Source organism: Somniosus microcephalus, chromosome 20 (assembly GCF_052327205.1).
Source record: "Somniosus microcephalus isolate GS21.2 chromosome 20, FLI_Smic_1.0, whole genome shotgun sequence".
NCBI lineage: Eukaryota > Metazoa > Chordata > Chondrichthyes > Squaliformes > Somniosidae > Somniosus > Somniosus microcephalus.
Genome location: NC_141006.1, coordinates 48,262,036 through 48,280,008, shown reverse-complemented (window position 1 = coordinate 48,280,008; position 17,973 = coordinate 48,262,036). Strand labels below are relative to the sequence as shown.

Below are 17,973 nucleotides of genomic sequence, written 5' to 3'. Positions count from 1 at the left end.
AGTGCCTACGGAAAGCCACCTACCCAGGGCACACAGCTTTCATACGGAGAGAGCTGCATAGGGCACACACGGTGCCTACGGAAAGCCACCTACCCAGGGCACACAGCTTTCATACGGAGAGAGCTGGAGAGCTGCACAAGGCTTACTGACTGCCACCTAGTAGGGCTACATAGAAACATAGAAGATAGGAGCAGGAGTAGGCCATTCGGCCCCTCGAGCCTGCTCCGCCATTCAATGAGATCATGGCTGAGCTTTATACTGAGCGCTCTGTAAGTACACGTATTGTTCATGAGAGAATGCGCAGGCAACTGACTTCTGCCCATCTTAACCTTAGACCTTCTGCTAGTAGCTATGTCAGAGTGGTGCGGATTTGTCTTGCCATCCCATTCTCCCCACCCCTCCTCAGGGGAAGACGCTTTGCCACCTGAGCTGAGGTACTCAGCACAGGGAATCACTGCCCAACCATTCAGTAGAGCGATCCAATCTGCAGCCCAGAAGTGGTGATCTTTTGGTGTAATTGCCACTTTTACAGTTCACTAAACTCAATCAGAGGAGGGGGAAAGAAAAGTGAAAGACACACAAAAGTTCCTGTGAAATCTTAATTTCAGAAGATTTATCATCATCCCTAAGTGTTAACGTCAAATCCTCTAACATGAAGGCGCCGACTTTGAGATGAGAGTCAACGTGCCCTCACCTTTACTTCAGAACACAGGTTCAACTCTGGCACTCCCCTTTAATTCAAAGTACTGTCTCCAGTCATCAGTTTCTTCTTTGAATTCAGATTACAGTTTGAGCTCTGACACTCCTCTTTAATTCTTAGTACATCCAGCCCCTGCATTCACCAGTCAGTGCATGCTTTTATTTTCACTGCTTGCTTCTGTGCGCTGCATGTCGACAAAGTAAACAATTCGTAGACGCGAGGAACCAGTTTTATTGTTGTACTTTATTTCAACGCAAATACCAGGGTAGCTAGTCAACTTGGGGAGTCTTCATTACACGAGACCTGACGCACATAAATAATGTCTAGACTGTAGGCGTCAAGTAAAATTCTATTTACAGCCAAGAGCAGGTTGCGTAGTAGTGCTGGTCTTTTGGCCAGTATCTGAATGTTCTTAACTGTGGATAAAAGACAAGCTTGTACATCACTGGCTATTTGCTGCTGTACTTTTTGTGCGTGTGTAACTGGTCAGTTGCACAATGGAAAGAAGCATTTCTTTGGTATTTAGTTATTAGAACAAATTGATTATCTCCCTCCTTTTTAGCTTGGTTCACTGGATTCCAAGGTTTAACCTGTTTGATTCCTTAACACCGGCGAGAAACTAATCAAGGCCCTACAACTTTAACCCTTTAGCTACTGAATGCCTTGAAAATACACCGCTGCTTCATGTGCGCATGTAATAAGTAGAATCAGAGCAACATCCAGAAGCACAGAATATCCCAACTCAGTTCGTGCTGAGTAACAGAACACCCTCCATTTCATAAGAACATAAGAAATAGGAGCAGGAGTAGGCCAATCGGCCCCTCGAGCCTGCTCCGCCATTCAATAAGATCATGGCTGATCTGATCCTAACCGCCAATCTACTATCACAGAACCATCTCCTGAATCTAACAGAAGTAGACACACGAAATAGGAGCAGGATCAGGCTACACGGCCCCTGGGCCCACTCCGCTACCCACAGGGCCATGTCTGATCCGAACCTAGACTCATGTCCAAATTCCTGCCTGCTCCCCGTAACCCTTAATTCCCTTTACTTCTAGGAAACTGTCTATTTCTGTTTTAAATTTACGTAATGATGTAGCTTCTACAGCTTTTTGGGGCAGCATATTCCATGGACCTACCACCCTCTGAGTGAAGTAGTTCCTCCTCATCTCAGTTTTGAAAGAGCAGCCCCTTATTCTAAGACTATGCCCCCTAGTTCTAGTTTCACCCATCATCGGGAACATCCTCCCCGTATCCACCCGATCCAACCCCTTCACAATCTTATATGTTTCAATAAGATCGCCTCTCATTCTTCTGAACTCCAATGAGTAGAGTCCCAATCTACTCAACCTCTCCTCATATGTCCATCCCCTCATCCCCGGGATTAACCGAGTGAACCTTCTTTGTACTGACTCGAGAGCAAGTATGTCTTTTCTTAAGTGTGGACACCAAAACTGTATGCAGTATTCCAGGTGTGGTCTCACCAATACCTTGTACAACTGAAGCAATACCTCCCTATTTTTATATTCTATCCCCCTAGCAATGAAAGCCAACATTCCATTGGCCTTCTTAATCACTTGCTGCACCTGCATACTAACCTTTTGAGTTTCGTGCACCAGGACCCCCAGATCCCTTTGTACTTCAGTACTTTCCAGTTTCTTGCCATTAAGATAATAACTTGCTCTACGATTTTTCCTGCCAAAGTGCATAACCTCACACTTTCCAGTATTGTATTCCATCTGCCAAATCTCTGCCCACTTACTTAGCCTGTCTATGTCCCCTTGCAGGTTTTTTATGTCCTCCTCACTCACTACTTTCCTCCCATCTTAGTATCATCTGCAAACTTTGATATGTTACACTCGGTCCCCTCCTCCAAATCGTTAATATAGATTGTAAAGAGTTGGGGACCCAGCACTGACCCCTGCGGAACACCACTAGTTACTGATTGCCAGTCTGAGAATGAACCATTTATCCCAACTCTCTGCCTTCTGTTAGATAGCCAATCCTCTATCCATGCCAGAATATTACCCCCAATCCCGTGATTTTTTATCTTAAGCAATAATCTTTTGTGTGGCACCTTGTCAAATGCCTTTTGGAAGTCTAAATACACTATGTCCACTGGTTCCCCTTTATCCACCCTATATGTTACTTCCTCAAAGAACTCCAGCAAATTTGTCAAACATGACTTCCCCTTCATAAAACCATGCTGACTTTGTCCTATTAAATTATGATTATCCAAATGTCCTGTTACTGTCTCCTTAATAATGGACTCCAAAATTTTACCTACCACAGATGTTAGGCTAACCGGTCTATAGTTTCCAGCCTTCTGTCTACTGCCCTTTTTAAATAAGGGTGTTACATTAGCAGTTTTCCAGTCTGCCGGGACCTTTGCTGAGTCCAGGGAGTTTTGGAAAATTATTACCAATGCATCCACAATCCCTACCGCCACTTCCCTCAAGACCCTAGGATGTAAGCCATCAGATCCAGGTGATTTATCCGCCTTGAGTCCCATTATTTTACCGAGTACCACTTCCTTAGTGATTTTGATCGTGTTTAGCTCCTCCCCCCCATAGCCCCCTGTTTGTCCAGTGTTGGGATATTCTTAGTGTCCTCTACTGTAAAGACTGATACAAAATATTCATTCAGTGTTTTTGCCATCTCCATATTTCCCACCATTAACTTCCCGGTCTCATCCTCTAAGGGACCAACATTTACTTTAGCCACCCTTTTTTCTTTTTATATAACTATAAAAACTCTTACTACCTGTTTTTATATTTTTTGCCAATTTACTTTCATAATCTATCTTCCCTTTCTTAATCAATCTTTTTGTTATTTTTTGCTGTCTTTTAAAGTTTTCCCAATCCTCTATCCTCCCACTAGATTTGGCTACCTTATATGCCCTTGTTTTTAGTTGAATACTATCCTTAATTTCTTTACTTAGCCACGGATGGCTGTCTTTTCTTTTACACCCTTTTCTTCTCAGTGGAATATATTTTTTTTGGAAGTTGTAAAATAACTCCTTAAATGTACACCACTGATCATGTATCGTCTTACCCTTTAATCTATTTTCCCAATCCACTCTACTCAATTCCACTCTCATACCTTCATAGTCTCCTTTATTCAAGCTTAGCACGCTTGTTTGAGATCCAACCTTCTCACCCTCTAATTGAATATGGTCACTCATTCCAAGGGGATCCTTTACTAGGACATTTTTAATTAATCCTGTCTCGTTACACAGGACCAGATCTAAGGTTGCTTGCCCCCTGGTCGGTTCAGTTACATACTGCTCAAGAAACCCATCCCTAATACACTCAATGAACTCATCCTCAAGGCAGCCCTGCCCAATTTGATTTGTCCAATTAATATGATAGTTAAAATCCCCCATAATTATAGATGTTCCCTTATTACAAGCCTCAACTATTTCCTGATTGATACTCCGTCCAACAGAGTTGCAACTGTTCGGAGGCCTATAGACTACGCCCACTAGTGTTTTTTTCCCCTTATTATTCCTTACCTCCACCCAAACTGTTTCATTATCCTGATCTTTTGACCCAATATCATTTCTCTGTATTGCAGTGATTCCTTCCTTTATTAACATAGCCACCCCACCTCCCCTTCCTTCCTGCCTGTCCTTCCTGATCGTTAAATAACCTGGTATGTTTAATTCCCAGTCATGGTCACCCTGCAGCCATGTTTCTGTAATGGCCACAAGGTCATACCCATATGTAGTTATTTGTGCCATTAACTCGTCTATTTTGTTACGAATGCTACGTGCATTCAGATAGAGAACTTTCAAATATGTTTTGTGACACTTAGTTCCTGCTTTTGCCCTTTTTATTACTTTACCTTTTACTCCATACCTTCTGCCCCTTCCTGACACGCTCTGGTTTTTAATTTCCCCACTGCTACCTAAGTCTATGACCTTCTCTGTTGTCATTTTTATTATTTGCTCTCTGGGAACCTCCCCCCCACTAGTTAGTTTAAAGCCCTCTCTACAGCCCTAGTTATATGATCCGCCAGGACTCTAGTCCCAGCACTGGCCAAGTGAAGCCCGTCCCAACAGAACAGCTCCCTCCTGCCCCAGTACTGGTGCCAGTGTCCCAGGAAGCAAAACCCATTTTTCCCACACCAGTCTTTGAGCCACGCATTTAACTCTCTAATTTTATTTGTCCTAGCCAAATTCGCTCGTGGCTCAGGTAATAATCCAGAGATTATTACCCTTGAGGTTCTGTTTTTTAATTTGACCCCTAGCTGCTCATACTCCTTTAACAGAACCAGCTTCCTAGTCCTATCTACGTCATTTGTACCAACATGGACCACGACAACTGGATCCACCCACTCCCACTGCAAGTTTCTTTCCAGCCCAGAGGAGATGTCCTTAACCCTGGCACCGGGTAGGCAACACAGCCTTCGGGACTCTCGCTCTCGGCTGCAGAGAACTCTATCTATCCCCCTAATAATACTATCCCCTGCCACTACAACATTTCTATTTACTTCCCCCTCTTGAATGGCCCCCCGTTCCACGGTGCTGTGGCCAGGTTGCTCATCCTCCCTGCAGTCCCTGCTCCTGTCCCCACAGGGAGTAAGAACCTCGAACCTGTTGGACAAGAACAAGGGCTACGGCTCCTCCAGCTCTACCCCCTGGATCCCCGTACCTGCCTCACTCGTAGTCACACTGTCCTGTCCCTGACCATGGGCTACATCTGAATTAATTAACTTCATAGGTGTGATCACCTCCTGATACACAGAGTCCAGGTACTTCTCCCCCTCCCTGATGTGTTGCAGTGTCTGAAGCTCAGACTCCAGCTCATCAACACGGAGCTGGAGTTCCTGTAGCAGCAGACACTTTTCACAGACGTAATCACCGTGAGCCTCAATGGGGTTCACCGGCTCCCACATCTCACAACAGTAACACATTACCTACTCCATTCTATGTAATTAATTACATTTTTTATTGTTAGTTATGGACACCCTCTGCCCGATTTTAGATGCTTGTATCCCCTTTAATTAATTGGATTTAAATTAAATCAATCCCTCTAGTTACACCAGTTAAATGGTTTACGAACTCTGCACCAGAAAGGCCTTATTAACTACAACCCACAGAGTTAAAGTTTGAAAAGAGCACCTAACACCCCACTTACCCTAACTCACACTTACCCAAACTCAGAGCACTCTTTGATGACTCGCACTCAGTGCTTGCTCACACTAGCCTGGTCTTTTTATACTGTTTCTTTGTTTACAGCCAAATGAGTCACCCCTGCTGATTGGTTAGAAAACTGGTTTCCACTGCCTGCTGTGCCAATTTACTCCTACTGCAGTGTAACCTTGTTTTACTCTTCTTAAACCAACAGAATCCCAAATATTTAACTTTTCCCCTTTACTTAAACTGCTTAAGTAATCTTATCAAGAATGATTTAAAGAGAAATAACAATTAAAGAACTCTCACACTTACCCAAACTCAGAGCACTCTTCAGGCAGCCAGTGTCAGCTATGGCACAGATACAGAGTAAAGTTCCCTCTGCTTTGCCATACTCCTAGAAGAGCACCCTCTGCTGCACCAGTGTGGCACTTTCTCCACTTCGCACACCTACCATCTTTATGGCTGTCCGAGTGACATATCCCAGTACTGTAACTCCAAATTAATACAGTTTAGTGCTGTAGACCCGTGCACACTAGGAACCTGACTGAGACTGCCCGAACTGATTTCACACATGGACCTTACAACCAGCATACAAAGGAGACTATCATTCCACTGGTCTGGGTTTAATTTGAAACCCTGTCCTAGAGGTGAAAATCTATTGTCCACCCCACCCAGTTCCCTTATTTTTAATTTTATTTTAGTGCATGAATGCTACTGACATCCAGAAAGTTAAGGTACAGATCAGCCATGATCAAATTGAATGGTGGAATAGGCTCGAAGGGCTGAATGGCCTGCTCCTGTTCCTATGTTCCTAAAGGATTAGCCTGGTAAATCTCCCCCACTACTTATCTGTAAACATGACTGGCAGCAGTGACTTTAAGGCTATGGTGATAGATTTTTATTAATTTGACAGTTTACAGCACTTACATAACAAGCAGGGGAGCTCGGGCATATATTTGTACAGCGAGAGATTGGGGGTGAGGGTTGGGGTGCAGGAAATGCTAGTAAAATGTGATTTTTCCCTTCTCCACCCTTTACTTCCACTTCAGAAACCATTCAGTTCCAGACCGCCTTCTTCAACCAAGAGGGTTATTACCACAATCAAAGATACAACATGACCATTCAGCAAGGTGAAAGACAATAGAAGACAGTCACAGGACCTAGGCTCAAGTATTTATATTATGTTCATGTGTCCCAGATCTTATCAGACCAGACTTTTTACAGCACATGTAAATGTACCAATGGCTAAGCACTGGCTGTGATCATATTGGATATAGTTTTTATTGATATATAAACAATAACAGTGAGATTGGGAATTATTATCTCTGTGGCTGCACCAGTTTGCTTTTCCAGTTATCAGTGTTTGCACAGGGTGAAGTGATAGGTGCAGCCAAACTTTCCAAATGCATATCAGATTTGCAAAACTGCATTTGAGAGCACATTTCATTGAATTTCAGCCAAGCTATTAGCTGGAGCTCAATGTCACAGTAAAGGCAGTTAGACAGCCCTGCTCGCAGTCACATTTTCATGGCACAACTAGGCTTGGCCAATATAATTAAGTATTGCTGATACTTTTGCTTGTGCTGTTTGAAGATGCGTCCAAAAGACTCTCGATGTAATCAGAGACATTCTAAATCCCTCAGTTGCATGCAAGAATGCCAATGTATTTTTGTACCCGGCCTGGTTGAACTGTACTACTGAAAATAGATTGGTTCACAGGTAGGCTTCTGGGACTGTGTGCCAGGCCGAGGTGTGCCATGAAAATTCAACTCCAAGCAGGGCTGTCGAACTGCCTTTACTGTGACATTGAGCGCCATCTAATAGCTTGGCTGAAATTCAATGAAATGTGCTCTCAAATGCAGCAAAGGAGGTGCAGTGATAGAATTCAAACTGCCCGGTTGGGGAAAAAGTGTTCTGCTGCTGTGCTTTAGAACCAGTTGGACGATGGAGGAAAAATGGGTCGTCAGAATAGGAAGAAGCATGGCCAAAAGTAACTACATTTTACAATCTCTTTCCAGGCCCGCAGGGAGGAAAAGAAACCTGCCCCCATCTCCACATTTCATTTCAAATATTAAGCAACAATTTACATTTGCAACAAGAGCCCTAACTACTTTCAGATTCTGAAGGGGTTCGATAGGGTAGACGTAGAGAGGATGTTTCCACTTGTGGGGGAGTCCAAAACCAGGGGCCATAAATACAAGATAGTCATTAATAAATTCAATAAACAATTCAGGAGAAACTTCTTTACTCGGAGAGTGGTGAGAATGTGGAACTCGCTACCGCGGGGAGTGGTTGAGGCGAATAGCATAGATGTATTTAAGGGGAAGCTGGATAAACACACGAGGGAGAAAGGAATAGAAGGATATGTTGATAGAGTGAGATGAAGTCACTTGAGAGGAGGTTCGTGTGGAGCAGAAGCACCTGGCATAGATCTGTTGGGCTGAATGGCCTGTCTCTGTGCTGTTAATTCTACGCACTGCTACATGTTGAGGATTTAAATTATTTTAACTTTTTCAAGTCTATTTATGCTTTGTCACCTCCACAAATAAATCTGCACTGTTTACCGGCCAAAGCAGTCGGCTGTGGCACGTCAGTTGGCCGTAGGCCAGATCCTAGTTGAAAAAGAAACCTCATTCCTGCATTCCTTGCTAACTTGTTTGCTCTGCTCACGGACAAACAACAGGAAGAAACCCGTCAGCTGGAATTTTATTTTACAGGTGTATCCTTGGTCAACTTTATTTACACTGCAGTCTTTATTAGTGTCTTTAGATATACAATAGTGAATCTGAACAGAAGGGATTTGTATCATGGGAGATTCATCAATCATACCTAGTTGCCTGTAGTGAAGAGCCTTCATTACCTCAGAGTGAATAAATATGCTGCTGTTCACATGAGCTGGCAGAAAGCCGTCAAACAGATACACTGATGGTTCCCTAAGGCACGTATATTATGGGATGTGCAATCAATTTTTACTCATTTTCATATCTCTCCTGCTGTTTCCTTTTTTTAAAAAAGGTTCTCCACTGCTGCCTTCCACTCCCACTGCTTCCTTCTTGACTTAGAATTATTTTTATTGATAGACCTAGGAGAAAAAGCCAAGGCCCATAGTGCATGGTTGAAAAAGGTAGAGGCTGAGGTAAATCAAGAACTAGTGATTAGCTGATGCCAAACGTGAGTTTTAAAAGCCTGAAGATTGCAGGGAGGAGGAAAGACTGAGGGCGGTAAGGGAATATGCAATAACAACAGAAAATGCTGGAAAAACTCAGCAGGCCCGGCAACATCCATGGAGAGAGAAACAGAGTCAACGTTTCAGGTCGAAACCCTTCGTCAGGACTGAAAAAACACAGGAAATGAAACCGATTAAAAGGCCAGTTTAGGGGCTGGGAAATGGGGATGAAAGAACAAAAGAGAAGTGAAGAGACATTAAGAGGTATTCAAAACCAGACGAGATGGTGATAGGACTATGCATCCTGGCAATAAGTCAGAGAAGCATACAGTGCAGCGAGTCTGATTCAACAGTGACGTTGAGGAGGAGCTTGTGGGAGCTTGTACTTGCAGCTTGATGGGAAAAAGTGAGGAAATTTAAGAGCAGCACTGATCATACTTATATTGATAAAATAGAGATAGGGGAATCTGTGCCATGGGTTTCTTCCTGGTCTATCACAGTGGTGATCTGTGGCTAGCCAGTAGGAGGTGCACTTTTGCAGGCTGGGATTGGTCTTGCACGCTGTTCTTCTCATTGCTGCATTTCAACAAGTGGCTTGACCATGACCATCATAATTTTCCCATGGGCGGCAGGAGAGCTTAAATGTTACTCTAGACTTGCATCCAGATACCTCCCTATGGAAGGGCATTTTTATATTTGATTTTAGAATTCGTTTGGCATCAGCAACTGTACATTGGTAATTGAATCATATTACAATTGATCACTGGCTGAGCTAGTGGCATTAGAGTGCAGCCAGTAGTCATATCTTTCCAATATATTCCTGTCTCCTAAGCACATAGGATAGGTAGATTACAAATGACTAGATTAATTTTTATTATTAATGGACCAGACATTTCTGGCAAAATAACGGTGAGTTTAATGTGCACACCGTTATTAGTGTGTAAATTGTCCAGCAATTTGTGGCGAAGAAGAGATACCCAGTGCATTGCAAATCACCACAAGTTGCTGGATGATTTGCGCCGCTCCAACGTTAGCCTCGCGGAAACAGCAGCTCACCCTCAACCTCCCCGTGAGTTTCAAGAAATTGCTGCATTTGTCCATTAATTGTCCATTAAACTCGGTGTTTGGTTGGTACTTAGCAGCGTAAATACCCTTTTTAATGATGAGATTTATGTTCCTGCAATACCACTCAATGTCTCCAGCCCAGAAAGGGAACAATTGCAACCATGGAGTCTCAGTCCTGCAGTTAGTAAATTGATCTTGAAATTTTTTTAATTTAACATTTTTTAACATTTTTCTTACTTTTCCTTTCTGTTTCATTTTTTTCTTTCTCTCTCTCTTAATCCAATCTTTCTTTCCCTCTATTTCTCTTTCTGTACCTAATTTGACTCTTAATTCACCCAATTTCCTTCTCCATCGTTCCTCTGTTTCTTTCTCAATCCTTAAATCTCATTGGTTAAGGAGATAGATTGTTGGTCCCGTCGGTCACTAAAGTCCCAGATGTCCCGTTGCCTTCGCTGTGCCATTATCAGCTCGTACATCCAGCAATTTGAAGTGAAGGGTACATATTTTGGGGCTGAAGGGTGAGGGGAAGAAGTCTAAGTAATGGGACATGTTGTGCAATGCCCCACTCCAGCAAGTTCTGGGCCAATAGTTCAATGCTCAGTCTAACATACGTGTGTGTGTGTGTGTGTATGTATGCATTACATTTTTATGATCTGATAAAAGTATTTTCGGCACATTGTTTCATTAACGCGCTATAAAGGACGCCAGGTTGGAAATCGCCTCACATAAATAATTAAAAGATACAAAGACCTCATTCCCCCAATGGTTTAGTGAGTTTATCCAGTGAGTACTTAAGCCATAGAGATCAGAAAGATCCCAGTTTCAATCCCAGGTGTGTGCTGAGTTCGATGATCTCAGCTAGGTTGGTGATAGGGGTGATTTCATTGGCCACAGTACCCCTTGGTTAGGGAGGGGGAAATCAGCTTGCTTCAGATTACGATTCATTCTGCCCTGCTGGAAAAGCACGTGTGGATGTCGAGTGAGGACAGAGTTCGGTTTGGTGTGGTGCCCCCACAGTCAAATATGCTGCTAATGCCCAGTCTTTGGGCTCACAGGTGAAGAATGGCCATTTGGGATCTATATCGCATCAAGGAGTTAATGCTTCCAGGTGCTGTGAAAAAACCGGTGAAGGGGGAAATAATCAGTGAAAAATAAAGGAGGAAGGGGAAATATGCAGAAACCTTTTCACCCAGGGATAAGGGGATGCGGGAGCAGCAATAAGAACTACCTCGAACTGAACTGAAAAGTCTTTTGATTACAGAAGTGGGAGGGAACAGTTATGGGCCCAGTACACAGATGTGGTTGTATAACTCGTGAGTGCTTGTAAAATGCAGTGACGTCCCCAAAACTCTGTTCCTTTCAGTGACATTTTCATCTGTAGCACGCCTGTGTTTCTAAAAATCATCTATTTTTAATCTAGTAACTGTTTTCATTTTTTTTTTTAATTGCCATTAATGGGTGCCTCAGACTTTTTCCGAAAATAATTCTTCACCATAAATCTATCGGGATTTGTTTTGCCTTAAGAAAAGGAAGGGCACCACTGCACGGGTGAGAATCTGAAAGATCATTGGGCAGCCAGACCCCGTCACATGTAAAGGAATAGAAAATATCAGTCACCTAAGAGGAAGAGCCATGCTGCCTGCTGGACACGCCCACCTGGCATAAAGAGTCCAGTTGCTCAGCACTTTCTCAAGTTGATCACAATAAGAAAGACCATAATGAGGAACATTATAAACAAGGCTCAATGTTAGTATTTTTGTTGCGCGCATGCCTTTCAGCAAGTGCTTCACAAGTTTTATATAACTGAGTGCATATTCTACCTGTCCAAGTTAATAAACAGGTGGCACCGTTGTTTATTAAAGCTTTCCTTCTGAATTAAATTCAAGGGTCCAAATGTGGCCTGTGCCACCTAGGGGTTATAATTCACACACATCACTGGTATAGAAACAAGAGACAGAATCTGAACTTCACAGTTTGATTCACTGAGAGAATTTCTGCAAAATGTTATGTTGTTTTTTGCACTTGCCCACTCCATTCTCCAGATCTTTCTCCTTCCTATTGCTTTACCGCTGATTCCTCCTTTTGCTCTGAGCTAACCCCACTCATGCATCTCATATCTGTGCTGCCAATGTCCCATGCCCTGTGTACGTTTCAGAGATAAATGAATTTGAATGCATTGGTGGTATTTAAATTTCTAAAATCAATCTTGCCAAACACAAATCTGCACCAAACGAGAGAGGTGTTGGAAATAACATATGTTTTCTTACAGGTTAAAGTGATCTCTACAATAATAATACTGGGAACAACTGGAAATGTTTCATTTTAAAATAAAATCTGCAGTTTTTTTCCAAGGGTCAGCTTAAAGAAGCATTTTGCCTGATTCCACTTGGGTTTGCAAGTACCCCTTTCAAATGTGCAGGGGTAAAATAGGCCTGCCCTGGCTCCCAGTTAAGCAATGCCTTGATTTTAAATTCTCATCCTTGTTTTCAAATCTCTCCATGGCCTCGCCCCTCCCTATCTCTGTAATCTCCTCAAGCCCTAGAACCTTCCGAGATACCTGCGCTCCTCCAATTCTGCCCTCTTGGGCATCCCTGATTTTAATTACTCCACCATTGGCAATCGTGCCTTCAGCTGACAAGGCCCTAAGCTCTGGAATTCCCTCCCTAAACCTCTCCGCCTCTCTACCTCTCTTTCCTCCTTTAAACGCACCTTAAAACCTCTCTTCGACTAAGCTTTTGGTCATCTGCCCTAATATCTCCTTATGTGGCTTGGTGTCAAATTTTGTTTGATAACGCTCCTGTGAAGTGCCTTGGGATGTTTTACTACGTTAAAGGCGCTATATAAATATATAAGTTGTTTCTCACATTGAGAAAGGTTTTAGAAATGTTGTTAGTAGGAGATACCTTAAACCAGTCTATTCTCTATTGTGGTAACAAGTCTGTTTGGTCTCTGAGTTGCATTCCCACAATCTCATTTAATATTAGCCGGAGAGCAGAAGCTGTTTTTTTTCTACTGGCACATCTCGGTTGGATTGGACATTGGGTAGGAGAGAGACTTGGAGAGACATCAAGCACATCCTGTATCCCAGGTGCCCTCCAACGTGATGCAGGTGCCCAGTGCGCTGACATCTGCTAAATGTCTAGCCCTCATTATTAATAGTTCCACTGCTCAGCACATGCTTCTGTTGTTGACATTAAGAGAAAGAGAGTAATGGGTGTTTCCTCAACTATTTGGCTGCTCGGCACCTGTTAATCCCACTTACAGAGTGTAAGGTGTTTCAATGGAATGGGTGTGCTCGAAACTGCTCAGTTCATCGTTGTGTTGCTCACAATGAGAACGTGTTACAAGTGTGCTATCAGGGTGTAACGTGCGTTATAAATGGTAATTGTTCAGCTGCTGAGTGTACATTCCTCTTAGCTGCGATGAGAGAGTATTACAAGTGTGTTATAACAGCACGAGAGAGAGAGTGTGATGGATCTGCTATAAATGTTCAGGGGCTTGTCTCATGTTCATGGTGCTCAGAATGAGAGAGCATTACAGGTGTGTTTCGAGTGGAACATGCATTTTCTAAATAGTTCACCTGGTCAGCATTTATTCCTGTTGCTTGCAATGAGACAGGTGTGTTATAACAGTGTAACATGTGGTTTGTAAACAGTTAAGCAGCTCACCCATGTTGCTATTGCTTGCAGTGACAGTATTAAGGGGAAGCGTGTAATGGGTAGGTTATAAGAGCATAACAGTGTGTTATTAGCAATTCAGCTGCTCGATGCAGGTTCCTTTTTCCTCGGCATGAGAGAAAGCATTACGCCGATGTTATAAATAGTTCATCTGGCCGCCACAGACTTTCATTACTTTCAACAGGACAGAATGTAATCAGTGCGTTATAAAACTGACTATTATGCTTCCGACTGCCTTTGCCTTCTGTGTAGCTTTGGACTCCTGGAAACTTTACCTCCATATAATCAACATCAGGCCTTTAATGAACATTTCTCCCACTGTTCTGACTAAAGGCAGTCCAAATCTCACAGACTTCAGCAGCTGACATCCTTCTGCCAACTGGATGCCAGCCAACCTATTTCCCTTTAAATGGATATTTTCTTTGCGCCTTTAGAGGCGGCCAATTCATCACAAGTGTAATATAACCTTAAGCAATATGAATTATTGTAGTGTTGGAATGATTCTTTTTTTTCTTGCCCTATATTTGTTAAGGCTGGTAAAAATAAAAAATCTCTGAGTGAAGCACAGACACTTTGGCTTTGGGCGGGTTTCTTTTTTAAAAGTTGACATTTGGAACGTTGTGGGGAGTAGACAGTAGCTGCAGTGTTTAAGCAGCACAGAGTACAGCCAAGGCAAAGACTTGGCGTGACTGGATCCCTTTCCAAATGGCGCAAGCAAGCCAACTTCAAACATGTGAATAATAATCTATCTGTGACTGCCTCTGTTAGTCGCTAGAAGAGTCTGTTCCCTCCTAAATATTTCTCTGGCTGTTTATGCTGGGTCTTGTGGCTTTTGCGTGTGTTCAATTATAAGATGGGCATCTGTGTTTGGAGTTTTTTTTTAAACTGGAGTTTTAACTGAAAAATTTCCTGAATTAAAATAAAAACCAAAGCACTAATAGTGCAGAGGTATGAAAACTGTGAAATGCAAGGGTGTAACTGTTAGCATATCAGTTAAATTTTGGCAATACAAATCAGAAAACCCCTTTGTCTGCTTTTTCTGACTGATGAGTATATACAGCATATTGCTGCTTTACAAATATTACCTCATCCCTATTTTAGGTGAAGTTAATCCTCTTCAGCACTGGAAATGCAGGCATGTGTCAGAACTGAGCTCCCTTCTATTTTAGATTGGGGAACCAAAAGTTAGTTCAGTGGTTTTTTTTATCATGGGGGAAGAGGTTCTGCTCACTGGAATACAAGTGGTACAGAACACAAATGCCTCCTTGTCAGGCAATTAAGTAAAAAAAAATGCAAATTTCTACCAATAATGGACCAAATAGCAAGTGTCATTGGATCTTCGGAAGTTTTATCATTTTGTTAAAACTGCAGTGTCTGGAGTAGGGAGACGTGGCGGCAATGTAGTGGGCATTTGATTGGTGACATAGCTAGCATGGCCTGGAGTGCTGCAATTTTCCACATGATCATGTCCCAATCTCAGCTAGACCATTAGGTGTAGAAATATAATAGAGACAAGGCACTTCCCCACCAGACGGAGGGAGGGAGAGTTGGAGGGTGAGTCACCCTGTGTCGCTCACCTGGGAGAGCAGCATTAATATATCCCTACCAGGTGGAACCATTTCCCTTTATTATTCCATATGTCAGGTGCTCCTCTGTTTTTGAGCTCCCCCACTGTCTTCCTGCTAGTCCACCTCCTCTCTGGAAGGTTAGACAGTTGATGTCAGTGCTGCCCGGTTGACCAGCCTGAAAGAGGTGCCCTTCTTTGGAATGATTTGTCTTGCTTGTTGTATTTCTCTGTAGAGTTTTCCAGGATTACAGCCCGAGCTAAGAGCCAAATAACATTGTCCAAGGAAGCCAAATGAGTTCAAATGATGGTCCCGGTTGTAGATTTGATTATGTGTTTAGTCCAACACATTTTTTTTTTATTCGTTTATGGGATGTGGGCGTCGCTGGCAAGGCCAGCATTTATTGCCCATCCCTAATTGCCCTTGAGAAGGTGGTGGTGAGCCGCCTTCTTGAACCACTGCAGTCAGTGTGGTGAAGGTACTCCCACAGTGCTGTTAGGTAGGGAGTTCCAGGATTTTGACCCAGCGACGATGAAGGATCGGCGATATACTTCTAAGTCAGGATGGTGTGTGACTTGGAGGGGAACTTGGAGGTGGTGGTGTTCCCATGCGCCTGCTACCTTTGTCCTTCTAGGTGGACGAGGTCGGGGGTTTGGAAGGTGCTGCCGAAGAGGCCTTGGCGAGTTGCTGCAGTGCATCTTGTAGATGGTACACACTGCAGCCATGGTACGCCGGTGGTAGAGGGAGTGAATGTTTAAGGTGGTGGATGGGGTGCCAATCAAGCGGGCTGCTTTGTCCTGGATGGTGTCGAGCTTCTTTAGTGTTGTTGGAGCTGCACTCATCCAGGCAAGTGGAGAGTATTCCATCACACTCCTTACTTGTGCCTCGTAGATGGTGGAAAGGCTTTGGGGAGTCAGGAGGTGAGACACTCGCCACAGAATATCCAGCCTCTGACCTGGTCTTGTTGCCGCAGTATTTATATGGCTGGTCCAGTTAAGTTTCTGGTCAATGGTGACACCCAGGATGTTGATGGTGGGGGATTCGGCGATGGTAATGCCGTTGAATGTCAAGGGGCGGTGGTTAGACTCTCGCTTGTTGGAGATAGTCATTGCCTGGCATTTCTGTGGCGCGAATGTTACCTGCCACTTATCAGCCCAAGCCTGAACGTCGTCCAGGTCTTCTTGCATGCGGGCATGGACTGCTTCATTATCTGAGGAGTTGTGAATGGCACTGAACACTGTGCAGTCATCAGCGAACATCCCCATTTCTGACCTTATTCCCATGGCAACTAGTGACTGTCCATGTCCGTACACTTCAGTGTGCATTTTCAATGGTTAACCATGTTTTTGTTGTTTTTTTGAAGGTCAATATATATAAACATAATTGTCACTTACCCTACTGAAGCCTAATTTTCCCAGAATGAAAAAAAATCTTGAATATAAAAACCCAAATATGACCTTATTACTAGGTTGTAACACAGTTATTTGTTAATGGGTTAATTTGGGGATTGGGCTGACTGCCTGTACTTTCCGATAGCAAAATACTGCAGATGCTGGAAATCCGAAATAACAACAGAAAATGCTGGAAAAACGCAGCAGGCCAGGCAACATCCATGGAGAGAAATTAGAGTCGACGTTTCGGATGAACCCTTTTTCAAGCCTGTACTTTCCGTTGCTTGTTTCTGTGTGAAATGCTTCCTGTCAAAGACTGTGTCTGTAGCGTTGGAATTGTCACCAGCTCAAAATGAGCAAAAAAAGCACCAGCTTTCTCAAAGTAGCCGCTGCTGTGGAGTTGCACTCGCTGTACATTCTGGCATCCAGACAACCTGTCGTTAGGTGGTAGAAAATGAAATACAGTTTAAATTTCAAAAATTAAGGTTCAGGCTAAAGTGAAGTGTGCACACTGGGACATCAGAAGATAAATAAAAAACAGAGACTCTATTCAGGAAATCGAATGCTGCCGGCTTTTTAACATATGATTATTAAGAATACTTGCATTTATATAGTATCTTGTCATGTTGGAAAGTATCAAAGCACTTCACACAATTAATTACTTTGAAGTGCAGTGACTGTTACGTGGGCAAGTGCTGCAACCATCTTAACATCCCACAAATAACAATGAGTTGGATGATGAATTAACCTATTTAATCTATGTATTTAGCTATAAACTTTATGAACACTTGATTTACGGAGCTTTGTTGTCTCTTACAAGAAATATTTTTCCTTAAATTGATAGATGTTTTAAATCATTATTAACTGAGCCAATTCGGAATTGAAACTTTGCCTTAATTGCCAATTTATTAAGCATTTCAAGTTAGGATTAGTTGTAAGTACTTAATTTCATCTCATGCCCAAACTGATCCCTCTGCGCATTAATTAGCAATTAACACATTCCTTCAGTCGTTCTGCTGCTTAATCTCATAGCCAGTAGGATGGGCAGGAAAGTACAGAGACTTTCAAGTAGATTGCTTAAAGGCTGTTGGTGAGACTTTTTATTGCAGCAACTGGGCACATTTACAATATAAGAATTTTCAAAGAGATTTTTTCGCTTTTCATCTCTCAGCTATGGACAGATAAGACCTGGCTTTTGTCAGCTCTGATCCTGCTGTAAACGTTTGTCTGCGACTAAAACATGTTCAGAACTCGACATCATTGCACACT

At 42.9% G+C, this 17,973-nt stretch overlaps 1 protein-coding gene across 2 annotated transcripts in view; it reads left to right on the top strand.

Annotated features, from left to right (window-relative positions):
• The window catches only part of runx3 (RUNX family transcription factor 3), a 77,273-nt gene that overhangs the window by 34,478 nt on the left and 24,822 nt on the right, over positions 1 to 17,973 (top strand). Inside the window, exon 4 of one of the 2 annotated variants that reach the window (XM_085962637.1) lies at positions 6,890 to 6,970. The exons of the other annotated variant lie outside the window; for it this stretch is intronic. Within the exon in view, the coding sequence (XP_085818763.1) occupies positions 6,890 to 6,970 (81 nt within the window). The remainder of the gene's footprint in view (positions 1 to 6,889; positions 6,971 to 17,973) is intronic. 2 annotated transcript variants of the gene reach the window in all.